General features: G+C 59.4%; 1 protein-coding gene across 1 annotated transcript; it reads left to right on the top strand.

Moving 5' to 3' along the window:
* Positions 1-27,618, top strand: KCP (kielin cysteine rich BMP regulator). The gene is made up of 43 exons (XM_057732550.1): positions 1-8; positions 422-493; positions 6,948-7,113; positions 7,637-7,826; positions 7,915-7,991; positions 8,606-8,690; positions 10,243-10,310; positions 10,494-10,590; positions 10,731-10,813; positions 11,019-11,112; positions 11,969-12,057; positions 14,198-14,291; positions 14,423-14,502; positions 14,579-14,672; positions 15,054-15,139; positions 15,214-15,295; positions 15,522-15,674; positions 15,766-15,872; positions 15,950-16,043; positions 16,694-16,867; positions 16,991-17,073; positions 17,226-17,319; positions 17,415-17,603; positions 17,858-18,028; positions 18,371-18,547; positions 19,193-19,278; positions 19,527-19,617; positions 19,744-19,826; positions 19,908-20,001; positions 21,011-21,184; positions 21,359-21,441; positions 21,898-22,018; positions 22,965-23,044; positions 23,251-23,350; positions 23,863-23,951; positions 24,204-24,306; positions 24,402-24,544; positions 24,805-24,977; positions 25,059-25,170; positions 25,265-25,366; positions 26,170-26,334; positions 26,781-27,087; positions 27,225-27,618. Exons 1-43 carry the CDS (start codon positions 1-3, stop codon positions 27,491-27,493), a joined length of 5,082 nt encoding a protein of 1,693 aa, XP_057588533.1. The 3' UTR covers positions 27,494-27,618.
* The last annotated feature ends 6 nt before the right edge of the window (positions 27,619-27,624 follow it).

The following is a 27,624-nucleotide window of genomic DNA, read 5'->3' on the forward strand; positions in this document are numbered from 1 at the left end:
ATGATGTTGTGAGTGGGGAGAGAGGGTCCTAGGGGAATAAGGAGGTAGAGACAGGAGCCACTGAGAGAGGTGACTCGGGGGCAAGTTGGTGACTCGCAGGGGCAGGTGGGGATGGGGACTGGGACCCTGCACAGGCTGTGTGCAAATACCACGTCCAAATGACATCATGTGGTGCGCACATGCTTGCACGCGGTTGTATGGGCCAGGTGAAGAGTGTGGAAGAACAGACCTTGTTACCATTGGTCACATCAGGTGGGAGTGATGGGCAAGGAAGGGCTGGAGCAGGTATAATGATGAGCTTTGCCTTTATACTTTTGTGGAAGCTTATTTCATTTGTTACAACCGGTGTGACTTGCAAGGTATTAAATTAGGCACAAAATTTAATCACTTATTAATCCCTTCTCTTCCTCTCTCCTTACAGCAACCTTTTGCTTCCAGCCACCAAATCCAGAGGGAAAACCAACCTGCTGCCATTGACAGTACAACCTGAAGGAAGGAAGGAACAGAAAGTAACTTATGTTGGGATCTTCTGTGTACCAGGCACTGCACATACGTCAGGCACACATCACGTGTTCGTTGCCTCATTGAACTCTCTCAAGCTACAGTAGCAATTATGACTTCCTTTCAAAGATGAAAGATTTTGGCTTAGGTAGGTAGAGTAACTTAGTAGACCATGTGGTGAAGTTAGCGTATTGTCTAAGGGCCCAGGAGAAAAGAGAATTCCCCTCAAAAGGGTTTAGCTAAAGAAAACTTAGAGAAGGGACCATTTACAGACCTGCAGACATGGTTAAGAGAATCACCAGGGATGTTGAAGGCCAGGAACTAACAATAGCAGGGAGCCATTGCCACCCCCTGGGCTGAGAGGATCAGGGGAAGGAATAGTGGTCCCATGGGAGCTGTGATGAGCAGGAGGAGGCCAGGAAGAGATACCCCAACCGCTCTCCTCTCCTGCCCTTCAGGCCCTGTCTGTGCCTCCCACTGGCTGACCCACAGGAAGCCAGAGGGCATGAAAGCCAGGGTGATGCAGTCTGTAGGGGGTGGAGAGGGGGAATGAATGGAAGGGATAGGAATGGAGATCAACCAGCCCAGACAGTCAGTGGTGGAGGAGGATTTGAACTCAGGAAGTACGGACTCTTAAACCCTAGAGCCCTTCTGCTGCCCTCCATAGCCACAAACACTACTGTGCCCAAGTACCCCGCTGGGTCCCAAACACCCCTCCACACATGGGGACATCCTGTCAAATAAGCACTCAAGGCTGAGCCTGAGTTACGCCTTCTTTCTCTAGCCAGAACATTCCTGTTCTAAAGAAGGCACTGGGTGTTGGTGAGGATGGCCGCATCTGGTTCCACTAGCCCAGCAGAGAAATGTGAGCTCCGTATTCCAAGCCTGACATTTAAGTGCACCTGTGGTCATGTGCTCACGCCCCTCCTTCTGCCAGGAGCCACTCTGCCAGGAATTCCCCTTCCCTTGGCCTGGCCCGGGGCGTTCTGGCCATCGCTGTTCCCAATGTGTTCATCCCTGTAGTCCTGTATCTGTGTCGATACCTGGCAACAAAGAGGCTCACAGTGATCAGTCACAGTGGAAACTCAACTGCCTCTCCAAATAACACTCTTTCTTCAGGGCCCTGGGTTTTCATTTCATAGAGTGAGTTTTCCAGAAGCTTCTGTATCTTCTGTTGCAGATAAAACATGTTAATACTGGCTTTTCAGGTTGGGCCTCAGCAGGAGATGATGAGGACAAGAAAAATAATAATGTATTTTGGGTGCTTAAGATGTGCCAGGCACTGTGAAAAGGTTTTTATATGCTTTGTCTCATGCGTAGGGCACCGCGCATGTCAATTTTCTCAGCTGCACCTTATTCCAGTTCTCCGCAGGCTGTGGGCAGCTCCGCACAGCTGCATCCCGGCAGCGTCTCGCCTCAGGCCCTGGCTGCAAATCTCTCCCATCTTGCTTCGGAGCTTCCCTGTCGCGTGGTGCTGGACACCTTGGGAGCCCACGTGAGCCCTCATTCACGCCTGACTGGGAGCAGCTAATGCCCTGCAGGGCCACCTGCCACCAATGGGACACTGATGTCAATGGGTAAGTGCTTCCACTCTCTGGCCAAGCCCCTTTCTGTGCCCTGAGGAACTGGGCACACAGATGCCCGTACCAAGTGACCAGCTCCTCCATAAGGCAGTCTTGTATCGGCTTTCCATTATTCCCACCCCTCACTCCTGCTCCCTGGGACCATATTCCAAAATAAACTTCCATGTAAGCCTTTGTCTCAGGCTCTGCTTTCAGGGAATCCAGGCTAAGATAATCCTTACAACAATCAGGACGGGGTACTATTATTATCCCCACGTCACAGGGGAGGAACCTGAGGCTTAGAAAAGTTCAATAACTTTCCCAAATCATACAGGGGGTAAGGGCAGAGCCACTGAAACGTTTAGGAAGGAAGGAGAAGGTATGAAGTACTCTTCTCGGGGAGCAGGAGATTGGATTTACCAGGGAATCATCATGGAATTTCTAGCAGTCTTGCATGCCTGTTGAGGTTTGTGGCCATGAATTTGAAGCGAATGCAGTCACCCAAGGGCTGGGATGTCCTGCAGTGATACTCAGGTGCTCTGACAGGAGCACGGTGGGAGGGCAAGGGTGAGGGCAGAGCAGTGAGCAGCTGGGAGCTGGGGTGACCAGGGATGACTGGGGGACTTGGGCTCCTGGTGATATATGGAGTGTGGCCCTGGGGCCCCAAGGACCCGACATTGAATCCAGGCTCTGTGGTTTACTCCCAGCGTGACTTTGAGCAGCTCACCTGACTTCTCAGATTCCTCATCTGTACAATGGGAATAAAGGCACCCTCACCCACGTGGCTGGGGTGATGGTTAGAGATCCCATAAGAGAAGTAACAAGAGCGAATGCCTATGTGCCCTGCCCTGTGCTGAGTGTTCTTTCCAGCCCTTAATTTACTAACCCTCACGAACATTCTGTGAGGTGGGTGCTGTTAGAGCCACAGGTCACAGAGAAGAAAACTTAGCCACTGAAAGTTAAATGACTTGCCTGAGGTCACACAGCAGAAAGACTCAGGATTTAACCTGGTAGCCCTCACCAGAGTCTGCTCTTAGCCAGTCCTCCACCCAACCTCCCGGGGGACCTGCCCTCTAAGAGGCACCATTTTCCTCCCTGGTGGGAACAGAGCTGCAGTGTCCTTGCTCCTTTTCCAGCTGGCGGCCCTGGCTTTCCTCTCTGCGCCTGTGAGCCTAGCCCCAGGCCAGATCTCAGCATTGGCTCACAGCCTCCCCGCACCCTGCTGCCAACTGCTCGGGGCCTATTAGGGGCCCACACTCCTGGGGAGAGGCACTGCTTTCCCTTAAGGTCCTTGCAGAGTGGGCTGGAGGGATCTTTATCCCCGTCCTGGGCTGTGGGGTGGGGGTGGGGGGCAGGGTGGCTCTGATTTGCTGGCTTTCTGACAGGGAGGGAGACTGCTCTGGCGGGATTCATGGCTCCACCCTCCATCTCCCTTTGCCTGCATCCCCACCTCCCCTGCTTCCCAGCTGCCCTGAGGAGTTTCCCAGCCTTGCGGCCCAAGTGACCGGCTGCTCTCACTTCCTCCCTTCGGCCCCCTTCGCCTGCCGAGCCCAGGGCCCAGCCCTGCCCCCTGCTTCGACTCACCCCCCAGGCCACGCCAGAGCCCAAGAGCTGGAAAATGGGCTGGGACAAGCCAGCGAAGGAAGCCCTGGCATTTGGGTCCAAGCCTGGGGCTGTGAGGGTGATAGGGATGGAGAGTGAAGTCCCAGAAAGAAATGCAGACGCGGAGAGAGGAAACAAGGAGCCCTTGACATTGGAGACCTGGAGCAGCACCTCTTGTTTTTATTTATTTACTGAGCACGTAGTCTGTGCCAAGCACTACCTGACCAAGTTCTTTATCTACATCATCTCACTTAATCCTCACTGCAAGTCTATAAAGTAGCTACTGTGATCCCTAGTTTACAAACAGGGAAACGGAGGCACAGAGACATTAGAGGCCTAAGGGCACCTGGAATTGGCTGAGCAGGGATTTGAACCCGGCTCACGTTGCTTCTCCTATAAAAGGTGAGGAAGGGAACCCCAGGGTGACAGAGTAACCCAAGGCGCAGGGAGACCAGCTGTCCCAGAGCTGGAGCGTGATGAATGGGTGGGGTTTTTTAGAGCCTGCTCCTGCAGCATATGCGGGAGAAGTCGCCCCCACCCCCTCCCAGCTTCCTGCTTTCCCCGGGCTCTCCTGCACCTCTGAGCTAAGCCTGGGGTCAGGATGGGGCCGGGCCTGGGGTCGAAGCGCCCATCAGGGAGGCAGGCGCCACGGGGCGGGATGACAGACACCAGAAGCCCTCCCTGAACAAAGGCTGGGTGGGAGGCGGCCTGATGTGTCCCCACCCCGCCTCTCCCAGCGCCTGCGGAGCCAAGACCGAAGGCAGTGAGGCAGCGAGCATGGCCAGGGCCGCGGCCGCTCTGCTGGCCCTCGTCCTGCAGCACGCGGGCCTGGTGCTGGCCCCGGGGATCGGTAGAGGTAAGTCGGGGCACTGAGGGTTTGGGGGCAGCCAGGCGGGACCTCTTGCTCAGCCCAGCCTGAGGGAACGGCTGGGGCGGGGGGCTGCCTCCCTGGGCCCTGCCTTGGGGTGAGTGCGCCTCCCTGGCCAGCCTGAGTCCTCCGCGCCCACCAGTGGAGGAGCCAGCATGCTGCGGGCAGCTTGGAGGCTGTGACATGGGGTCCTGGGGTCTGGGTGCAGGAGGGGGCTTCCTGCTCTGGCCGCGGGAGGAATTCCTGGAGGCAGCAGTGGGGGAAGCATCTGCCCTGGAATCTGCGAGTCTGAAGTTAATTATTTGTCTTGAGAAAGGGGAAAAAAAAGAAGGCCTGCCATGGGAGCTGACTTTGAGTCTCTGGGTCTGGCTTTCGTCCAGACGGACAGGCAGGAATTGAGGGGTCAGGGCAGGGACTGTGCCGGGGGGAAGGGAGGGGAGCTGAGGACAGTTCCATGGGGAGCAGTCAGGCTTTGTGCAACCATCAGGAGCTCTTTCTGGTCTCTCCAGGCGAAGGACCGGCCCCGTTTTCCCTGAGAGTCCCAGAGAGCCCCCAGCTTCTCCCCAGCCCCCTTCCTGTGCCTGCTTAAGCAGGCCTGGAGGGAGTGGTCTGAAAAGGGGAATCATGGGGAGTGGGGTGTCGAGCTGGGGTGGAAGGTTTAAGATACTGGGACCTTACCCTTGGCCGCCCTTCAAGAGGCTGGGAAGGAAGCTAGCTCCAGGGGTCACACCGCAGTGGAGAGCTACTCCCAGGGATGACACCCTACCCAAGGTGAATGGCGCTTGGGAAAGGTCACATGTGGACTTACTACTAGGAAACTTCAGATGTGTGATTTGGAAAGGTTGTGGCAGGAGAAGAGGAGCAGGTGGAGGCAGGGACTCTTCAGCCTCCTGAGTGGAGGCAGAGGAGAGAGGAGAGGAGCTGGGGGGCGGGGGGTGGGGGTGGGAATGGGTTGGGGGATGACTGGGTGAGACCAGAGACTTACGGGCTTTGGGAGGGACACAGAAGAGGGAAGCTGAGCCCCAGACTTCTCAGTGAGTGGGCATGGCATTAACCAAGCCAAGGAACTCAGGACAAAGCAGCTTTGGACAAAAGAAGACAGTTTGGGTTTTGGACGAGAATCTCCAGCCCCGTTTGGTGGAGGCAGTGTGGAGCTGGGGAGTGAGCGACACTGTTTCCCTGAGTCACAGGACTAGTGTCTGAGAGAAACTCTTTAGCCACCCCCAGGCCCAGCCTCACAAACGAGCTGCCTCTGTGCAAAGACCCTCCTCCACTTCCTCCTCTTCACTCACCTCCCGCTCCAGAGCCTCTGCGGCCCTGCCCACCTCTCCTGGGAGGAGAGATGATGTTTGTGGGAACCAATGCCTGGAGTCAGACAATCTCCCCACAGCCTTTATTTTCCTGACTGCAGGAGAGGGATCAAAGTGAGGTGACAGTGGCCGTCCCCAACCCCAGGCCTGAACTCAGAGGCACCCCTCCTGGGACCCAGTATCATCTAGAACCTGGGACAGGCTGTCTTCATTCTCATGGTGCCTTGAAAGCTAGCCGTGGACCTGGCAGAACCTCCCCCAGACCCTTCAAGAAATGCAGCCAAGGGACTTTCCTGGAGGTCCAGTGGTTGAGACTTCGCCTTCCAATGCAAGGGGTGCAGTTTCAATCCCTGGTCGGAGAGATAAGAATTTACATGCCTCGAGGCCAAAAAACCAAAACATAAAACAGAAGCAATATTGTAACAAATTCAATAAACTTAAAGAAAAAAAAAAGACACGCAGCCAAGTCCCCCTTTCTGGAGCCCCCCGTGCCCAGTGTGGGTCCCCAGGCCCCTCTGCCACAGTCCTGGAAAACAGGGGCAAGGCTTGGGAGTGGCAGCAGGGGGAAGAGGGGCCCCTCCCTGCACACAGAAGTGGTGCCCTTTCTGAAGGTGAAGATGAGTAGGTGGAGGGCGGGGTTTGCTCCCAGACCCCCAGGTACCTGAAAGCAGCCTCACCTTTCATCTGTCTCCCTCTCCTGCACTTCAGCCTGTGCTGGCTTGTGGGCCCCCCAGCAGGACATATCAGCTGCCCCTGGCCAGGTCCTTGGCCTGAGTGAGGATGGATGACCTGCCAGGGCAGGCTCAAAGGAGGAGGCCCTGGTCTAGATCCTTCCCTGGCTCCCAGTGAGGCGGGGGCCCTGGGCCTTGTACCTGCCTGAGGTTCTTACTACTTGGGAAAGCTGATCTGGGTCAGTTTTCTCCACTCAGGTCTCCCTCCTCCGCCTCCTCCCATGCTTTCACCGCAGCCCCTTCACAGACCATCTCTGGATGGTGGGCGGCAGGTGGAGGAGGGGGGGCTCAGGATGGCCGTCATTGGGAGGACAAACCCAGGAGGACTTGCTAGCCCCTCACCCATAGGCCCTCCCTGGATTCTTGTGCCTTCAGGGGGGGCCGTCCCGGAGCCCCGAGGGCGTGCGGACATCCACAACTACCAGCTGCAGGCTCAGGCCCACTCCTCAGCCCCTGCTGGGGCCACCCAGGAGCGGTGGCGCCCCCTGGAGGAGTGGCTGGGAAGGCTGGAGGCTGAGGTCACGGAGCTCAGAGAACAGGTACCACTGGAGGCGGTGGGTGTGTGGGGGGTAGGGCAGGCCTCATGTAGTGGGAGGAAAGGAGAGAAGGAGGACCTGTGGGAGCCTGAAATAGAGTTTTGTTTTAAATGCACATAGAAAAATTCTTATCTGCACAGCTCTTAGCATCAGTTCCTTCATGCACGTGAAGACCCTACGGGTATTTGTTTGTCACTCAGATTTTCATGTTCTTTCATGTATTTGGCAAACATTATGGAGCATCATCAGGAAAGATTTTGGATGGATGAAGGTCTTTAACTGTTGGGTCGTGGGGACTGGGTCCCCTTCCGTCTAAAGAAGAGGACTGGGCTCCCCTGGGAGTCCAAACCCCAGGCCATGAGAACTGGGACTGTTTGAGGTGGACGCTGCCCAGAGGGGGACCCACCTCTGCTCTGGAGCTGTCAAGTTTCCTTCTCCTCCTGCCTTGGCTTTCACACCCCACCAATCTGTGGGAGATGGTGAGGGAATCTGAACCAGTGCTTCCTACCCCCTCCTCTCTCCCCAGAACAAAGACTTGCAGGGGAGGGTGAGGCGGCTGGAATCCTGTGAATGCCACCCAGCTCCTCCCCAGTGCTGGGGGCTGGGCCGGGGCTGGCCCGAGGGGGCTCGTTGGGAGCCTGACGCCTGCACAGCCTGCGTCTGCCAGGACGGGGCTGCACGCTGTGTCCCCAAGCCCGGCCTGTCCCACTGCGGTGGTGAGTGCCATCTCTCTGCCCCCTGCCGCCACCTCAGGGCCTGGAGCTGGCCCTGAGTGCCTGAGGGACAGCACCACCTCCTCCTTAGGCTGCAGCCACAATGGTCAGGCCTATGGCAATGGGGAGACCTTCGCCGCAGACGCCTGCACCACCTGCCGCTGTCTGGTGAGTTCCTGTGAGCCCCCTGGATATCCCACACCTGTCCCCCTCACCTGTCTGCCTCGCCTCAGCGACCTGTCGCGGCAGCCTGGTGTGCTGATGGTTTAGAAGTGGGGTCTACCTGCCCAGCCCACCATGCCTTGCCGTTGGCAGCCTTCAGCTGATTCCCAATAGTTCTGCTTTCTTGAGCTCATGCCCCACGCACACAGTGGGGTTCTTGTCTTCCTATACCTGCCCCCTCCTTGTGGAACCCCAGTGTCCCTACTCATCCATCTCTCCCTGTCATCGACCTGCTTCTGCTCCCTCACTGGGCTCCACATCCGCCTATTTCCGGCCTTTCCTTCCTCACCCCTCCATGGAGGAAGCCCTTGGTTCCTTTCCTAGGATCTTTTCGCTCTGGGGAATTTGCTAGTACCTGGAGGAGGTGGTTTCTGAGGGTCGAGAGTGGCAGGAGGTGATGGGGGTGGGGGAAGGATGTCTCTTTTCTGCCCTTGGGCCAAGGGTAGCCCATGTATTCTGAGCCGACGCAGCCCCCTGCCCCTCTGGTGGGTCCCCGCCTGGGGTGAGGTTTCGGCTCTGGAGGCTCTGTTCTCCAGGCTTCTGATGCCTGCTCCCCACAGGAAGCAGCTATAACCTGCACTCAGGAGCCGTGCCCGAGAGGACCCTGCCTGGAGCCGGGGGCATGCTGCCCGCGCTGTGAGCCTGGTCAGCCTCCTGCCAGCCCCAGCCCCACCTCCTACTCTTGTTCCGGGGTCCCCAGAGCCTGGCCTGCCACCTGCCCAGAGGGTGCCTGCCCACCCGCTCTGGCAGTGGCTGGGGGAGTTCAGAAACGAAGCCCAGTCAGCAAATGCTGCCTCTGGCCTGGGACGGAGCCGAAGTCTCTGTGTGATCTTTTTCCTTTTCTCAGGGGGCTTCTAATCGAGTGAGAAGATAAATGTATATAACTAGTATAATACAAGATTTAGGAGCCAACGAACAGATTAAGAGGAGGTGGAGAAAGGTCGTACGCGGTTAGTTGTCCGAGGAGAGGGCGGGAAGGCAGGGGACGCCCACCCAGACTAGGCCGTCAAGGGGGGCTCTACAGACACGGGTCATCCGAGCTGGATCTTCAGGGGAAAGTGGGGTTTCATCAGAAGGAGGGGCCATCCTGGAGGGTCCTCTGGGCATACAAACAGAGTGGGGAGAGCTGTGTTGCAGGAAGTCAGTCTGGGAAGGCCAGTGGCAAGAGACTGCTGTAGGCCTTGCAGTTTGGACTTCCTTCTGTGGGCAGTGGGGAACCACTGAAGGCTGAAGAGCCAGCGTGTGGCCTGTCCAAAGAGGTGTTTGAGGAATATTCATCTGGGCTAGATGCAGAGAGACCAGTTAGGGGGCTATTACAGCGTCGCCTAGGCATGGAGCCAGAGATGGCAGCAGGCTGCAGAAGGAGGGATGTTTCTAAAGAACGTGGTTGGATCCCACGGAGTAGTGAACTCCAAGCTTGGGAAACTAGGAAGGCCTAGTTTGGCACTATGGTGGCAGTGACATGAAGAGAGCTGGGAGGAAGTGGAGGCAGTGACTCTGCTGGGAAGTGTTACTAGCTCATGGTCAGGAAGATAAAGTTTCCAGGTTTCTCAAATAAAAATATAGGATGCCCTCTTAAATTTGAATTTTAGCTAAATAACATATTTTTAAGGATATGTATGTCCCATGCACTCTTTGCCATACTTATACTAAAATATTATGTGTTGTTCCTCTGAAATTCACATTTAACTGGGTGTGCTATATTTTATCTGGCAGCCCTACCCCAGGAAGAATAGCAGCTGGTAGTTTGAAAGGAGGGACAGGGGCTTAGGGACTGGTGGAGGTTTGGAATTGTAGCCTGAGAGTCTTGGCCAGAGGTAAGGAGTAAAGTCTTGGGAGTTGTTGGATCTCAAAGAAAAGACGTGCGCACAAACACACACACACACACACACACACACACACACACGAGCTTGTAGGACACGTGGTGCCTTGGGGCCATTGCTACCACGTGTGATGTCTTCGGAGAAATTAAAAAAAAAAAGGCATCCTTTCCTCAATGTTTCCATGTGCTGTAAAGTAACGGAAATCTGCTGATTGTATGAGTCAGACACTGTACTGCCATCTGCTGGAAAGTTGCAGTAAATACACAAATCTCTGATCACCTGAATGGCGCCCCTTTGACGTGGCGCCCTTGTCGGTGGTGCTTTTCCCCAGTTCTCTGAGTTTCTTACTTGGGGTCCTGACCCTGGTTTTGCAGGCTGCCCTGGAGGCCAGAGGGATGGGGAAACGTGGCAACTGGAGCCCTGTGTCATCTGTACCTGCCAGGTAAGGGAATCAGAGCCTGGCCCCAGCCACCACTTACGTCCCTGCTGCCCAATCTGGGGGCCAGGCAGGGCTGCTGCTGCCACCCCGACATTGAGGCCTGGAGCCTGCTAGGCCTGCTAGGCCAGCAGAGTAGCTCGGCTTGGGCAGTGGAGAAGGAAGGAGGGCTGAGTGTCTGCCCCGCAGGCAGGGACCGTGCGGTGCCAAGGGCCCTCATGCTCAGAGCTCAACTGCCTGGAGAGCTACACCCCACCTGGGGAGTGCTGCCCCATCTGCCGGCCAGGTGACCTCCTCCCCGCCCTGCCCACCATCCCCTCAGCCCCAGAGGGTTCCCTACCTACTTGGGGTCATGCCTTCCCTTGGGTGATGTCCAGCCACCCTGCTCTCTGCTGACCAGCCCATCATCCTGGCAACCCTCCCCAGGCTGTGAGTATGAGGGGCAGCTTTATGAGGAGGGGGCCAACTTCCTGTCCAGCTCCAACCCTTGTCTCCAATGCTCCTGCCTGGTGAGTCCCCCACAGTTTTGTCCAGGCCCTGCTCCTCCTGGGACACCCCCACCTGCCCTGGGCCACACCTCCCACTCTTTCAGCCCTTCACATACCTTCTGAGGCCTGGTGCCAGAGAGATTCTCCCTCCATCCCCACCCTGTGGCCCACCCTACTCTCTCTGGGAGCCAGACCCGGAGGCAGTACAACTGTGGGTGCATTGCAGAGGAGCCTGGTTCGCTGTGTGCCCATGAAGTGCCCACCCATCCCCTGCCCTGAGCCAGTCCAGAGGCCTGGGCACTGCTGCCCGACCTGCCAAGGTGAGAGCCCTGTCCCTTCCCTGGTGGAGCTCCAGGTGGCACTGTTATGCCATTTCTCCAACCCAGAGCCCACTCTGCTGGCCTCTGACCTGGGGGTTCTGTCAGTGGGGGAGACATGCCTGGCCACGCCTGCTGCAGAGCTGGAAAGCCTGAGCTCAGATGCTGCCCTCGTCACTTAGTGGTTGTGTGCCTCTGACGGCGTTACTCCGTGCCTCAGTTCCCCATTTGTAAGATGTGGATAATGATATTATATACATGAATAAACGTTGACACTGCCTGCTCTGTGCACAGAAGACACAGGGTGGGCCGTCAAGGCAGACCACTAGAGGGTGACACTGAGTCACACGCCAGTAGCGCAGCAAAGGCAGGATTAGATTCTGCACAGATACTATGGAAACTCAGAGGCAGGAGACCGAATCCAGCCTGGGCAGAGAAGGGAAAGCATCCTGGAAGTGGCGTGTAGGAAGCGAACCTCAAAGCTGACGAGCAGTTAGCTAGGTGAAGGGCGGAACACAGCAGAGGGCATTCCAGGAAGAGAGGGCAGCTTGGGACTGACACTTAGTGTGAGGTGGGTGTGTGTTAGCTGGGAAGATGCAGGCAGGCAGGAATACCCAAAGCTTACACTGAGAGGCGGGGAGGGGCCAGAGACCGATGGGCCTGGCCATGCTGGCCCTGGAAGGCCCGAAAGGGCCAGCTAAGGAGCTCGGGCTTTACCCTGCCTAGGGTGCTGGGAGGCTGGGGCCAAGGGTCCAGGCAGAGGCAGGATCTGGTCTGATTTAGGCTCAGAGGAGAGCCCTCAGTGGGCCTGGGAAGGAGGGGGGTCAGGCGAAAGCTCCCTCTGCCCATCTCCCCCCAGCCCAAGGCTGCACAGAAGGTGGTTCTCACTGGGAGCATGGCCAAGAGTGGACCACGCCTGGGGACCCCTGCCGGATCTGCCGGTGTCTGGTGAGCCCCAGTGCTGCTCCTGGGCTGCGCCCCCGTCCCTGACCCCAAGCCTGCCAGATTCATGCCTTCATTCCACTGAACACATCCCATAAAGCACTATAAGGAGACAGGGATGGAGGAGACATAACCCTGAGGGTGGGGAAGGGGTCTTTCCCTCCATATGTATGTCCGGTTCTGAGCACAGTAGGTAGGCAGCGTGTCCAAACTCGAGGAGCTTCAGGTTACGGGAGGAGTGAGGCTGGGCAGGATGTGACAGGCGGCACAAGCTCCAGGGCGGGAGAAACACAATTGACCTGAGGTGTCTAGAACTCTGCTGTCTGATCAGGAGCCCCTAAATGTGGACACTGAGCCCTTGAAATGTGGCTGTCTGGTTTGCGATGGGCTCTACATGTGCAGTGTACACTGGATTTCAAAGACAATGCGAAAGAAAGGATTGTAAAATAGCTCATTAACACGTCATGCTGATTACATGTTGAAATAACTTTTTGGATATATTGGTTTGAGTGGAATATAATCTTAACATTTAGTTCCACCTGTTTCTTTTTGCTTTTTGAAATTTGACAACTAGAAAATTTTAAATGACATATGTGGTTTGTGTTATATTTCTGTTGGGCAGCACAGATCTAGAAAATCTTCATGGCGGGGGGGGGGGGTGGTGTTTACTTAGGTCTTAACAGGTGAGTAGGATTTGAGCAGGGAGAAATGGTGCTATAGACTGAATGTTTGTGTCCCCCCACCCCAAATTCCTATGTTGAAATTCTAACCCCCAAAGTGATGGTATTAAGAGGTGGGGCTTTTGGGAGGTGATTAGGTCATGAGGGTGGAGCCCTCACTAATGGGATTAGTGCCCATATAAAAGAGACCCCAGAGAGCTCTCTCGTCCCTTCTATCATGTGGGGACACAGCAAGAAGACAGCCAACTATGAACCAGGAAGAGGACTCTCACCAGACACTGAAACTCCTAGCACCTTGATTTTGGACTCCCCAGCCTCCAAAACTGTGAGAACTAAATTTTTGTTGTTTATAAGCCACCTAGACTATAGGATATTATTACTGTAGCCTGAATGGGTTAAGACATCAGGTATAGGGAAGAGTCAGGGCAAAGCCTGGGGGAGAGAGTCGGGGGGACACAGAGCCCTAATGTCCAGGCAAGGTGCACGCCAAGGAGGGCTGTGGTGCATGGGGGCTGAAGCCACAGCCACAGAGCTCCCTGGCACCTTGCCAAGGACTAAGGACTCCACTCTGAAGGCCATGGGGCAACCAAACCCTTGGCAACCATGTGCTCCCCCTCCCCACTCACACTGACCCTCCACACCCCATCCCCGCCCGTGAGGAGAGTCAGCAGCTGCCCAGACACTTACAGGGGGGCTGGAGGTAGTGAGCCCAGGTATAGGTGTGAACTCCAGGGACGGGGTGTGTCTGGGAAAGACCATGGCGAGTCCCAGCAGCTACTGTTGGTCAATGGTCAGCTTCCAGAGATGGATGCCACACCACGCACTTATCTCATCTCCATAACAAGCCTATGAGGACAGGTCTATTATTGTCTCTTTGTTTTCAGAGGAGTAAACTGAGGCACAGAGAATTTAGGTGACATGTTAGGTTATATACATCTGTATTAGTTTCTAGGGTTGCTGTAACGAAGCAGAGTGGCTTAAACAACAGAGATCGTTTCTGTCATGGTTCTGGAGGCAGAAGTCCAAGACTGAGGTGTCGGCAGGGTGGGTTCCCTCCGAGGGCTGTCGGGGAGCATCCGTTCTGGGCCCGACTCCCAGCTCCTGTGGTTGGCTGACAATCCTTGGCTTCCCGTGGCTTCCGCCTTCATCTTCACACGCTGCTCTCCCTGTGTGAGTGTGTGTCTGTGTCCAAATTCCCCCTTTTTATAAGGACACCAGTCATTGGATCAGGGGCCACCCCGCTCCAGTATGACCCCATCTCAGCTTAAGTGCTTACATCTGCTATGACTCCAGTTCCAATTAAGGTCACGTTCTGAGGGGGTTAGGACTGCAACATAAGAATTTGCAGGGGGACACCATATACTCATAACAACATCTAATAAGAGGATAGCTGGGACTCAAAAGCTGTTTCTGCCACTTGCTGGGCTCTGATGGCCCCTTCCTCTGCCCACTCTGCCCGCTACCAGGAGGGCCACATCCGGTGCCACCAGCGAGAATGTGCCAGCCTGTGCCCATACCCTGCCCGGCCCCTCCCAGGCACCTGCTGCCCTGTGTGCGATGGTGAGTCAGAGGGTGGAGCCTGGGGGGGCCCAGGAAGCTGATAGATGGCCCAGCTCGGGCCTCCCACGGAGGCAAGGACACTGAATGGCATGGGGCCCTGAGGAGGGTCTAAGGCACCCTCTTCCCAACAGGCTGTTTCCTAAACGGGCGAGAGTACCGCAGCGGGGAGCCCGTGGGCTCTGGGGACCCCTGCTCGCACTGCCGTTGTGTTGTGAGTGTGGCTGCCCGGCAGGGAGGGCCTGGCTTCTGGGCCTGCCTCTCGCATGCTGACCAGGTCCTGTTGGCAGAACGGGAGTGTGCAGTGTGAGCCTGTGCCCTGCCCACCCACGCCCTGCAGACACCCAGGCAGGATGCCTGGGAAGTGCTGCCCAGTCTGTGACAGTGAGTGGGGGGCCCGAGTCATGGCGGGGTGGGGGGCAGGGAGGGGAAGGCACTGCCGGGGGAGGGGTAGGCACTGCCCAAGAGAGGTTATGGGTCTGGGGGTGGGGTGGTTGCTTCCACTGGACCTACAGGAAGACCCCTTGAGCTAACGTACAAGGGAAATCCTTTCTAACCCTAAGCCCTGTCCCCACGGGGGAGGGTGAGTTCTTACCTCGCCTCATGCCTCACACTGGGCACCTGGGGGCCGGAGAGGCTGGCAGGGCCTCCTGGAGGACACGGGTGGCTGTCCTTATCAGGGTGGGGGGTGGCTGCCTCCGGTGCTGTGAGGCTTCCTCCTCAGCCTCCAGCCCTGTCCCCGAGTCCCTCTGTCATCCTGTCCAGGCTGTGAGTACCAGGGACACCAGTATCAGAACCAGGAGACCTTCAGACTCCAAGAGAGTGGCCGCTGTGTCCACTGCTCCTGCCAGGTAGGCAGTCCCACAATCTTATGCCCTGCATCTGTCTTGTCCCTTGAGGGCCACTCACCCAGCCTCCCTTCTAGGCCGGCGACGTCTCCTGTGAGGAGCAGGAGTGCCCGGGTGCACCCTGCACCCTGCCTGACTCTGGTCCTCAGCTCTGCCCAGGTGTGTGTATTGAGGGCTGCTGCTTCTGGCGGCTGGAGAGGGAGCAGTGTTCCTTCACAGCAAGGGGGGTATTCCTAAGTCCACAGCCATTCCAGAGTGTGTTTAGAGGCTGCTGTGGGGACGGCAAAGCCAGGGTCCTGGGAAGGGTCTTGTGGTCTGGGAAAGAAGGACAGAGATGGGTAGAGGTGTCCAGGTTGCCATGGTGACAGCCCCCTCCTTGCTGTAGTCTGCGTGCTTGGTGAAGAGGAGTTTGCTGAGGGGGTCCAGTGGGAGCCTGATGGTCAGCCCTGCACAACCTGCTCCTGCCAAGCTGGGGTGCCAGTGTGCAGAGCGTTGCTCTGCTCGCCAGCCCCCTGCCAGCACCCCACCCAGCCCCCTGGTGAGTGCCCCACCACAATCTCTAGCTTTCTTCCCCTGCCTTGCCCAGCCCACCCTGATCGGCTGGGCTCTGATCAAGCTGCTCTACCCAGGTGCCTGCTGCCCCAGCTGTGACAGCTGCACCTACCACGGCCAAGTGTACGCCAATGGGCAGAACTTCACAGAGGCAGACAGCCCTTGCCACACCTGCCACTGCGAGGTACCTCCCCAGACTTGCCGCTACCCTGCTGAGCCCCTCCTGGGGCCCGGCCCCATTGCCCCCTCTCCTGCTCCCAGGATGGGACCGTGATGTGCTCCTTGGTCAACTGCCCTCCCACGACCTGTGCCAGGCCCCAGAGTGGACCCGGCCAGTGCTGCCCCAGGTGCCCAGGTACGTGCTCACTGCACCTGTCTGGCCCAGGGGACCCTTGACCCCGCCACTCCATGGCTCCGTGGACCCAACAGATACCTTAGAAAGCAATGGCCTTCTGGATTGTTTTCAGTGTGACACAGCTTGGAACTCACAGGGTACAGGTGGGAGAGAGAGTGAACGTTTGTTTGTCCCTCCATGTTACTACACCACCCTCCCCTCCTACCGTATACTCGCTCGTCCAATACCCCCACCACTCAGATCTGCTCGTATACCTACCCCTGTGTAAGACTGCTTCATACAACAAACGTTCGCGTTTTCTGTGAGAGGGACTGGGAGCTGGGATGCAGTGAGCCCCGCCCCCCGCCCACGTGGAGAGTGTGCAGGGCGTGTATCGCACACATAGGCATGTACGCGCATGAGCCCTTCGGCTCTTCCCCTTCATCTGCCTGCAGGTAAAGGAAATAAACACACACACGTGTGTGTGTGTGCTCGGAGAGATATCCTTGCCTGCATACACAGCCCCTGCTTCTCCTCCCCGCCATGGGGACGGCTTCCATGTGGCACTAGCGCAGTGGCTCTTGGACCCCAGGGTGGAGGGACTGTCAGCCTGCTCCTTGCACTGTCAGTCTCTACCCCCACTCCTGCCCACCCCCCACCCCACTGCCCAGACTGCATCCTGGAGCAACAAGTGTTCATGGATGGCGAGAGCTTCTCCCACCCCCGAGACCCCTGCCAGGAATGCCAGTGCCGGGAAGGCCATGCTCACTGCCAACCTCGGGCCTGCCGCAGGGCCTCCTGTGCCCACCCGCTGCCTGGTCCCTGCTGCCAGAACAACTGCAATGGTGAGGTGGATGGGGTGCGGGGTGGTCCCTCGGGATGGCTATAGGCATGTAGGGCTGGGGGAGCAGCATGTCCTGGGCGGCGAGAAGGGCCGCTCCCAGGCCCACAGCTGCCCCCTCCCCCAGGCTGTGCCTTTGGTGGGAAAGAGTACCCCAGTGGAGCAGACTTCCCCCACCCCTCTGACCCCTGTCGCCTGTGTCGCTGTCTGGTGAGTCTGCCACCGGGATGGGAAGGAAGAGTCCAGAGGAGGAGGCGGGGACTTGGGGAAACCGGGAGAGGTCGGCCGAGGTGAGGGTGGGAAGGGGTGGAGTTCTCCTCCACCTGCTGCAACTAACTTGGCCCGGCCTGCTCCATCTGCAGGGCGGCAACGTGCAGTGCCTGGCCCGCCGCTGCCCGCCCTCGCCCTGTCCAGAGCCGGTCCTGCAGCCAGGGGAGTGCTGCCCGCGGTGCCCGGGTAGGAGCCGCGCTCCCGCCGCTTCTCCGGGGGCCCCTCCGCAGCCTCTCCGCGCCCCGCTGACGCTGGCTCTTCGCTCTGCTCCCCGGCTGCAGCCACGCGCTCTGGCTGCCCTCGGCCCGGGGGCGCGGTCCCCGCCCGCCACCAGGAGCACTTCTCCCCGCCCCACGACCCCTGCCGCCGCTGCCTCTGCCTCGACGGCTCCGTGTCCTGCCAGCGGCTGCCCTGCCCGCCCGCGCCCTGCGCCCACCCGCGCCGGGGACCCTGCTGCCCCTCCTGTGACGGTAACGGCCTGGCTGCGCCCCCTTCGCCTTCTTCCAACTCCACCCCAGAGCCTCGCCTTCGCGGTCGCCCTCTTACTCTGCGTCCCCGTTTCGCGCCAACCCCTTTTCCCCCTTCCTCCTGGCCAGCCCCTCCCATGCCGGGCTTCTCACGAAGAAAGTAGGGGGAACAGTGCGCACCCGGTGCGCAGGGCCTGGGAGGGAGTGCAACTCGTACGCGGCTTCCACGGCCCCCCAGCCGCTCGCCTGCCCCCCAGGCTGCCTGTACCAGGGGAAGGAGCTCGCCAGCGGGGAGCGCTTCCCTTCGCCCACTGCCCGGTGCCACGTCTGCCTCTGCTGGGAGGGCAGTGTCAGCTGCGAGCCCAGGACCTGTGCCCCCGCACAGTGCCCCTTTCCTGCCAGGGGCGACTGCTGCCCCACCTGTGATGGTGAGGGGCAGGGGACTGTGGGGTGGGGGGCAGGGGGCGGGGTTACAGTCATCTTTACTTCCCTAGAGTGGGTCAGAAATATTTATTACCATACGAAACAAGCCCTGGACCAAATTCTGTTTTCCCTATAGACTGGACAGGGAGCGTCTCTGCAGGCCCAAGGGGAGAAAGTTTGCCCTTTGGTCAATCCAACCCCCACCCTCCAGACCCCTTTGCCCACCAGTAAGGACTGAGCCCTCCCCTCCCCACCAGGGCTTTGAGGCCTTGGGCTCCGAGCTGGATGACTGGTCTCCCCTCCCTGATTTCTGACCCTCCCACTGCCCTCCCTGTCCTCTCTTGAAGGCTGTGAGTACTTAGGGGAGTCCTACCTGAGCAGCCAGGAGTTCCTGGATCCCCAAGAGCCCTGCAATCTGTGTACCTGCCTTGGAGGTTTTGTGACCTGCGGCCGCCAACCCTGTGAGCCTCTGGGCTGCAGCCACCCGCTCACCCCGTCTGGGCACTGCTGCCCGACCTGCCAGGGTAGACCTGCCCTCCACTGCCCCTTCTGACTCCCCAGCCCCTCCTTGGCCCCGAGTCACCTGATCTGGTCACTGTCACCCCTCCCCGGGACAGCCGTGCAGCAAGCCCACACCCTGGGCTTTCCCCTGGGTTCCTCACTGCTTCCTCGCGCCCTCCTCTCCATCCCTGCTGTCATGCTGACTGCTGCACTCACCAAATAACCGCCCTGTGCTGTCAGACCTTCCTGCTCTTCAGCTGTCTCCCCGCCTTCCTCAAATATCACGTCACCAGACTCAAAGCCATTCAGTGGCTCCCACTGCCCTTGAGTTCCTTCCCTCCTGGCTTCTTCAGCCCGCCCTCCTGAGCCCAGCCCACCTCTCCCTTCACTTTCTGTGTGCACACCCCTCACATCTTCCTTCCACACTGGCCCGTGGTCTGTGCTCCCACCTTCAGTCTCCCGCCCCCTGCATGCACACTAGTCTCACCACCGTGGTCTGGCTGAGGTCTTTCCTCCTGCCCCTCACCTTCCCAGCCCCTCACCTCTCCCTTTCTGACTCTTAGCTAATAAGCTTTGGGGTGTGTGTGTGTGTGTGTGTGTGTGTGTGTGTACGGCGGCGGAGGGCTCCACTGATGGCGGCCCTACCATTGCATTCCCCGCTCTGCCAGGATGCCTCTATCATGGGGTCATTGCTGCCCCTGGAGAGACCCTTCCTGACCCACTTGACCCCACGTGCTCCCTCTGCACCTGTCAGGTGAGGCGGCCTTCTGGAGGCTTGAGAAGCCTTCATCCCTTGATCGTCCTCTCTGGCCAGAAAGAGGTTGTTTCCTCCTCCCGGGGTACACTCTGCCTGTGACGTCCATCAGGACAGGATTGGGTGCAGGTCTTCCAGGCTGAGGGAGGGGATTTGGGCCTGGCAGGTCACCGGGGTCATGTGCAGCCTGGCTTGAGGGTGTGATGACATGGGAGTCGGGAAGTGGCCGCGTGCCCTCTCTCCCCCAGGAAGGGTCCGTGCACTGCCAGAAGAAGCCATGTCCTGCAGCTGTCTGCCCCCACCCCTCTCCAGGACCCTGCTTCTGCCCTGTTTGCCACAGTGAGCACACAGGCCCCGGCCCCCCGTGCTCCTCCCTGCCCCTTCTCCGTCCCTTTCTGGCAGACCTGAGGTTGGACTGGGCAAGGTGGCACGGTCCCCCCAGCCCAGGAAACGTGTCACCCACAGGCTGCCTGTCTCAGGGCCGGGAGCACCAGGATGGGGAGGAGTTTGAGGGGCCTGCAGGCAGCTGTGAGAAGTGTCGCTGTCAGGTGTGGTAGGGCGATGGCAGAGGGGGTGGGGGCTGGGCACCTGCCTGGGTGAGCAAGGCGCTGAGTGTGCATCTCCTGCAGGCTGGCCAGGTCAGCTGCGTGAGGCTGCAGTGCCCACCGCTGCCCTGCCCACTCCAGGTCACAGAGCCGGGGAGCTGCTGCCCTCGCTGCAGAGGTACGCCCGGCCAGTGGGGCGGCCCCCTTGTTTCCATCCCTGGGTCCCATGTCCCTCCATCTGCCCCACATCCCTCCCCTCAGCTCTCCTCCAGCCTTCCCACCTCCTTGTCCTGCCATCTGTCCCCCCCCCACACCTCAGCCCTTGAGCTCTCACCACGCCCGCCTTCAGCTCTTCCTGCCCGTCCCTGCCCCCGACCTGTCCAGACCGTCACCCCTTCTAAGTGCTTACTGGAATCTCCTTAAAGCTGCCCCATGCCTAACCACACCCCATTTGTAAGGGTAATAATGATGATTAATGTTTATTGAGCATATACCATGCGCTGGACCCTGGGCTAAGCACTTTGCACATACCTCATTTAATCCACACAATGATCTCATCAGGTAGGTATCAGTATTCATTTTTCCCATTTTACAGATGAGAAAACTGAGGTACAGGGCAGTAACATCACTTACCTCTGGTCACTTAGCCAGTAGATGGCAGAGTCAAGATTTGCATCTAGGCCGTCCGGTTCTAGAACGGGGGCCTTTCTTAGCCTGTGTGGGCCCTCACCCCATACACTGTCCAGCATGGTATAGGAACCATCCGGGTCTCCTTGCCTTGAGAGGTAGGCAGGACAGGTGAAATCCCCACTTAACAGATGAGAAGACTGAGACTTGGAGAGATTGAGTTAGCGTGGGCACATGGTTACTGATGGAGCCCCTCATTCATCCCACATGCATTTATTACACCTCTGCTACAGGCGGGTACTGTTGCTGGTGCTGGGCTGTAACAGACAGCGCCTGCTGCCTGGCCCTGGGTCTAGCAAGCAGACAAGGAATGGAATCAGAACCCAGGTGTTCTCACCCTGACCCAGTGATCCATCACAGGACACCTTTCCACTACATCCCTGCAGAAACCCCTCCTGGCACCCACAGGCCCTGCTGACCACCCAGGGCGAGGGGCACGGGTCAGGGGCAGACGTGCAGAACCCAGGCTCAGAGCTCATCCCTGCCCGCCTCGGACACAGGCTGCCTGGTTCATGGGGAGGAGCACCCCGAAGGCAGTAGCTGGGAGCCCCCCGACAGCCCCTGCTCCTCCTGCGTGTGTCACGAGGGTGTCGTCACCTGTGCCCGCATCCAGTGTGTCACCTCCTGTGCCCGGCCCCGCCAGGGGCTCAGGGACTGCTGCCCTCGATGCTCTGGTACTGGGAGCCTGGGGCTGGGGGGCGGGCAGGAAGAAGTGGCCCCCGTTCTCGTACACACTCCAGCCTCCGAGGCTGGGGGCCCAGGGGGCAGAGGAGCCCCTCTCTCTGGCATTGCTGACAGCCTGAAAGCTCCCTGGTTCTGTTCTGCTCTTACCCCCACCCCCCACCAAGACTGTGAGCACGAGAGTCGGAAGTATGAGCCCGGGGAGAGCTTCCAGCCTGGTGCAGACCCCTGTGAAGTGTGCATCTGTGAGGTAGGGGAGGGCGATGCTGAGGGGCAGGGCACCGTGGAGGGGTGGCCTGGCCCCTGCGGGGAGCAGGCACGGTGGGGTCAGAGACAGGAGTGTGTCCCTGTGGCCAGGGAGTGAGGCGGGGCCTTGGGGTGAAGAGCAGCAGGGCCAGCAAGTCTAGGGCTGGACACGGGCCCCAGGGGCAGGCAGTGTGTAGGCCCTCCTGGCTGGAGCGTAGGGTGCTGTGGGTAGAAGTTTGGGAGGAGACACCTGGGAAGTGGTTGGGGCCATACTGGAGAGATTGTATTTGAAAGGTAAGGGTGAGCCAACGGAAGCGTTTCCAGCAGGCAGATGACATCACAGGTCAGGAGATGAGGCAGTGGGATTGGGGGGGGTGGGGATGGCATGAGAGTGCAGAAGGGTCAAAGGTCACATGAAGGTGGACATGGCCTGGGACCCACCCCCTGCTCTCTCGTTCAGCTGCAGCCTGAGGGGACTCCCAGCCTCCGCTGTCGCCGGCGGCAGTGTCCCAGCCTGGTGGGCTGCCCCGCCAGCCAGCTCCTGCCCCCTGGGCCCCAGCACTGCTGCCCCACCTGTGCCCGTGAGTCCCCGGACTGGGGGGGAGATAAAGAGGGCAGGGCTGCCCCCCGCAGAGTGCCACTGGAAGGGCCAGCCAGCTCTCCTCCACGCTCCCAGCCCCGGTCCTTTCCTGAGTCCAGTGGACTGTTCTGGAAGCCCACGCCCTGGCGGTTGAGACCTGCGCTACCCTAAGGGGAAACTGGAAGCGAGCAGGACCCCTTGACGCCGAAGCCGGGTGCATCTTGCCCAGCAGGTGGCGCTGCAGGGTCGCAGCTGTGCTGGCTGCTGGCCTCTTGGGGGCAGGGATGTTAGGACCAGAGGGGCAGGGAGGCGCCCAGCCACAGAAGTGGGGAGAGCTATTCTTACCAACACTTGCTAGGATGTGCTGCAGGGAAAGAGAAAAGGCATAATAGTTATTAAGCACCTACTGCATGCCACACCCTGTCCTTGGTGCTTTTAATAAACAGTCTCACATATAATTCTCACGCTTACCCAGTGAGGAGGTATTGTTCCTTATTTACAGGTGAGGAAATTGAGGTTCAGAGAAGTTGATTAATTTGCCTGACATGGCACAGGCACTGGGAGCTGGAGCCAGGATTGGAACATGGGGTACCTGGCTCACCGTGCTTCCTTCCAGACAATGTGAACAGAAGTGGGAGGGGGAGCAGGCCTGGCAGCCCTGTGGTCCTTAGGCTGAGGAAGGCCTGAGGCTAAGGAAGCCACACTTTGTCTGTTTCCAGATCTCCCACCCTAGCAGCCTTGCAAAGTTCCTTTTCAAAAGTCCAAGCTTTTCTGTGCTGAAAAAAGGATTTCTCTTTCCTGGAGTCAAGGTGTTAGGGCTCTAAGTATGCCCCGGGCCCAAGAAATCTGGGGACACAGTAAGGGGGGGAGTGGGATCAACTGGGCTTTTGTCCCCTGCTCCACCGCCCCACCCCGGCGTCTCCCATACTGCGTTTTTGCCTTCACAGAGGCGCTGAGTCACTGCACCGAGCGCCTGCGGGGGTCTGAGCTGGCCCCCCCAGACCCCTGCTACAGCTGCCAGTGCCAGGTGAGCCCTCCTGCCTTGGGGACTCCCCAGACGCCCTCTTCTTCCTCCTCTGTGGGCTGTGGCTGTGACTCCTCTCCTCCAGCAGCTCCGGGCTTCCCACTCACCCCCGATGACATTCGCCCACTTGTCCCGAATGTCACATTCCACTTAGGCCCTGCTCCCTCCCCGCTGTTCTCTCCCCGTGATGTTCCTGTGCCCTTCCACAGGACCTGACTTGGCTCTGCAGTCACCGGGCCTGTCCTGAGCTCAGCTGTCCCCCGTCGGAGCGCCATACCCCCCCTGGGAGCTGCTGCGCCGTGTGCCAGGGTTTGTGCCCAAGTTTGCTCTGCATCCTCAGGGCCTGAGCCAGGAGGGGACAGGACGGGTGGCTTCCATGGCCAAGTGGGCGACCTGGGGTGTGCACTCCAAATGCAGGTTTTGTTCTTTTGCAGCAACGGAGGGCTGTTCATGGGGGTGAAGGAGGGACCCATGAGGTAGAGGGAGGCAGGGAAGGAAGCCTGGATTCTCAAGGCCTGGCCTGGGGCTTGTCCGGGGGGCTCAGGGACCCCAGGCCCACGAGCAGCATCGCACTGCTGAGCTGGCAGCCGGCCCAGAGGAAAGCTCCAACCTTTGGCTCTTGCAGCTTCCAGGACACTCTGGACATCCCGAGCACCGGGGCAGCGTCTGCCAGCTAGTAGGCCCCATGGTGCTGGTTGAAGAAATCAACACCACCAGGGTGCTATTCGGATGGGGTGGGCACTGCCCTGCCCTGGGCCTTTAGGATGAACTCATGCGGCCGGAATGACAGTGCTCCCCCATCCCCATTTCTTCCTCCTTAGAATGTGTGGTGGAGGCCACGGGCTGGAGAGTGGCAGATGGAGAGAGCTGGCGGGACCCCAGCAACACCTGTATCACTTGCACCTGCCATGTGAGCTGGGGGTGGGAGGGTGGGGGTGCAGGACTTCATAGAGGGTTAGAGGGAGGAGCCTCAGGTCACTGGACCAGAGAATATGGGTCCTTGAGGTAATCAGAAAAAGGTGACGTGGGTGTTCCCGTGGGGCAGGGGCAGAGAGAGAAGGGGATGCTGCCCCTGTCCCTGATCCAGAAGGTCTCCAAAAGTGTGAGGCCAGGGACTCCAGACCCTGCCGGAAGTCCCTAGAGCAATGACACCTGTCCTTAGAGGGGCCACGTGGAGTGCCACCCGGAGGAGTGCCAGGCCCTCTCCTGCCCCCAGGGCTGGGCGAAGGTGCGGGAGGCTGGCAGATGCTGTGAGAGATGCCAAGGTGCGGGCCAGGGCGATGAGGGGTGGAGGGGAGGTGGGAGCGAGACCCAGTGTGAGGGAGGGGCAGTGGACCCTCGCCCCTTCCTGTCCTCTCAGCTCCCGCCCAGTCGTGCGCGCACCAGGGCCAGCAGGTGGTCTCCGGGGAGCGCTGGGCCGTGGACGCCTGCACCAGCTGCTCCTGCGTAGCCGGCACCGTGCGCTGCCAGAGCCAGCGCTGCCCGCCGCTCTCCTGCGGGCGCGTGAGTGCCGCGGTGTGGGGCGGTGGGATGGGCGGGCAAGCGGCACCACCTTCCTGGTGCACCGGGGAAGGAGGAGGCTGGGCTTGCCCGGGTCGTGCAGTTCCCGAAGCAGCCACAAGGTGGCGCCCTGACCCCGCGGCAGGAAGCCCGGGAGCCCGGGAGCCCTGGCGCCTCGGGAGCCGTCCTCAGTCCTCTGGGAGGCTCACCGTGGGCACCGCAGAGGGGGCGGCGTGTCTGACCGTGTCTCGGGCGGAGGCCAGGACGAGGCCCCCGCCCTGAGTCCCGGCAGCTGCTGCCCCCGCTGCCTGCCCCGGCCCGCTTCCTGCATGGCCTTCGGAGACCCTCATTACCACACCTTCGACGGCCGCCTGCTGCACTTCCAGGGCAGCTGCAGCTACGTGCTGGCCAAGGACTGCCATGGAGGGGACTTCAGGTGCGCGACTCTCTCTGCCTCCTCTCTGCCCCCTTACACCTGTCCCTGCTGACCACTGCACCTGGGCCTCCCACCCTGCAGCGTGCACGTGACCAACGATGACCGGGGCCGGAGCGGCGTGTCCTGGACCCAGGAGGTGACCGTGCTGCTGGGAGACGTGGCCGTGAGGCTGCTGCAGGGCGGGGCGGTCACGGTGAGTGGAGCCAAGGACCCAGGGAAGGTTGGTCCCGCGCTGTCCTCTCCTCTGTCCTGGTAGCGTTCCACCTCCCTCCTCCCTTCTCCTCCAGGTGGACGGGCGCCCCGTGGCTTTGCCCCTCCTGCAGGAACCGCTGCTGTACGTGGAGCTGCGGGGACGCACGGTGATGCTACACGCCCAGCCGGGGCTCCAGGTGCGGCCAGGGCCAGTGGCGGGCAGGGGAGCCTCGGGCCTGTTCAGGCGTCTGTACCTGTAGAGGGAGTGGGGAGATCAGCTACCTCCCAGGTCAGATGAGGCCACAGAGGTGAGAGAGTTCTGCTGGATTCTGAGGAGAGAAGAGGAATCAGGGTTAGACACCTCCACGTGCGACGAAAGGAGTTCTGAGCCTGGTGTGCAATCTTGACAGCTACCAACACGCTGGGACTCTTAGGCCATTACCTTAAGCCAATTCTCTCTGGGCCTCAGCTTTCCCATCAGTCAAATGGGGGGAAGGGTTAGGAGAGCGGGCAATGTCAACTATTGTCTCCTAAGTGGTTTCAGAAATTCCTTGCAATTCCCATGTCAAAGAGTCATTCACTCCCCTGCCTCCAGCAACAAGCATATTGTAAATTCATAACATAAGGATTTCCTACACTTATGCTGCAGACTCTAACTATGCTTCGTCCTCCTCTGTAAGGCCTGAATGCCCATGAGAGAGTGAACCTCTAGAAGTGGGTTGCATTTCACGCGGGGGTCCAGTTCGGGGGTGATGGCGTGAGAAGGTGCCCTCCTGAGGGCGCTGTGGGCAGCTCTTCACGTCTTCTGAGTTTGTCCAGGGCTGACATGGCAGGTGCCTACCCGGCCTTGGCCAGGGCAGCCTCCCTTCCAGGAGGTGTCTCCACCTGTCCATTCTCCTCCCCTACAGCAGGGGGTGTGCTGACACACCACCAGGATGGGCCCTGGGCTTCCCGGGGCCCCTGCCTTTCCCCAGTCTCCAGCTCCAGCCTCTCTGCCCAGGTGCTGTGGGATGGGCAGTCCCGGGTGGAGGTGAGAGTGCCTGGCTCCTACCGGGGCCAGATGTGTGGGCTCTGTGGCAACTTCAATGGCTTTGCCCAGGATGATCTGCGGGGCCCTGAGGGGCTGCTCCTGTCCACTGAGGCTGCCTTTGGGAATAGCTGGCAGGTGAGTGGCACAGAACCTGGTGGGGGCTGGGGGAGGCACAGTTGAACATGAGTCTCAGAGCAGCCCTCTGGTGTGGAAAGGGAAGTTTGGACCCAAGGTGGGCTTTGGGGCTTTCAGGGAGGTTTGAGGCCTTCTTGCCTGTTGTGGTGCTGGGGGAAGCAGTATGGCCTGTTGAAAGAGGTCTCATCATCTGAACCCCCAAGCCCTGCTTTGTCACACACTGATTGTGTGATCTCAGACAAGTCACTTACCTGCTCTGGGCCTTGGTTGGTCCATCTGTAAAATGGGGACAAAGGAAACGTAGCCGATGCTTCCTTTGCTGTTCTCGTAGGGAGGTTTATGAGGCTAAAACAAACTATTTGGTGGATAAGTGCTTTGGAGAACAGAGCACACAAAGGTCAGCGACCAGTGGATGCTGTCACACCAAGGCCACTTTCCCCACCTAGGTCCCAGAGGGGCCAGGACCTGGTCGGCCCTGTTCCAAGGGCCGTGAGGTGGATCCGTGCCGGGCAGCAGGGTACCGTGCCAGGCGTGAGGCCAACGCCCGGTGTGGGGTGTTGAAGTCCTCCCCCTTCAGTCGCTGCCATGCGGTGGTGCCACCAGAGCCCTTCTTTGCCGCCTGCGTGTATGACCTCTGTGCTTGTGGTCCCGGCTCCTCAGCGGACGCCTGCCTCTGTGATGCCCTGGAAGCCTATGCCAGCCACTGTCGCCATGCAGGGGTGACACCTGCCTGGCGGGGCCCCACGCTCTGTGGTGAGGGAGCAACTTCCAGTGCATGTTGGGGAAGGGGTGACACAGAGGGCTTGGGTCTGGACAGGGTAGTAGAGGGAGGGTCACGGGGGGTGCACCTGGTGACTAAACAGTGACCCTGCCTCCCACGCCCCCTGCAGTGGTGGGCTGTGCCCTGGACCGCGGCTTTGTCTTTGATGAGTGCGGCCCACCGTGTCCCCGCACCTGCTTCAACCAGCACGTGCCCCCGCGGGAGCTGGCAGCCCACTGCGTGAGGCCCTGTGTCCCCGGCTGCCAGTGCCCCGCAGGCCTGGTGGAGCACGAGGCCCACTGTATCTCCCCCGAGGCCTGTCCCCCCGTCCTCCTCATTGGGGACCAGCCACCCAGCGCTCTGCCCCGCCCCGGCCAGGAGCCCCAGGGGCCGCCCTGAGCCAGGGGGACACGGACCAGGACTCATCGGGCCGGACGTCTCCCCTTGGAGAGCAGCTCCCCCCGTGCCGGGGCGCCGGGAGCCTGCGCCTGGGCCCCACAAAGACCCCAGCCGTGTTGAGTCGGAAGCAG

The sequence above is a fragment of the Hippopotamus amphibius genome, chromosome 4 (genome assembly GCF_030028045.1).
Source record: "Hippopotamus amphibius kiboko isolate mHipAmp2 chromosome 4, mHipAmp2.hap2, whole genome shotgun sequence".
Lineage (NCBI taxonomy): Eukaryota > Metazoa > Chordata > Mammalia > Artiodactyla > Hippopotamidae > Hippopotamus > Hippopotamus amphibius.

Excerpts from the sequence above, each read along its gene's own strand:
- KCP (XM_057732550.1), top strand. Across the intron at positions 11,113-11,968 it reads CTGCTGCCCGACCTGCCAAG|CCCAAGGCTGCACAGAAGGT; the intron begins GTGAGAGCCCTG and ends ATCTCCCCCCAG. Across the intron at positions 18,029-18,370 it reads CTGCTGCCCCACCTGTGATG|GCTGTGAGTACTTAGGGGAG; the intron begins GTGAGGGGCAGG and ends CCTCTCTTGAAG.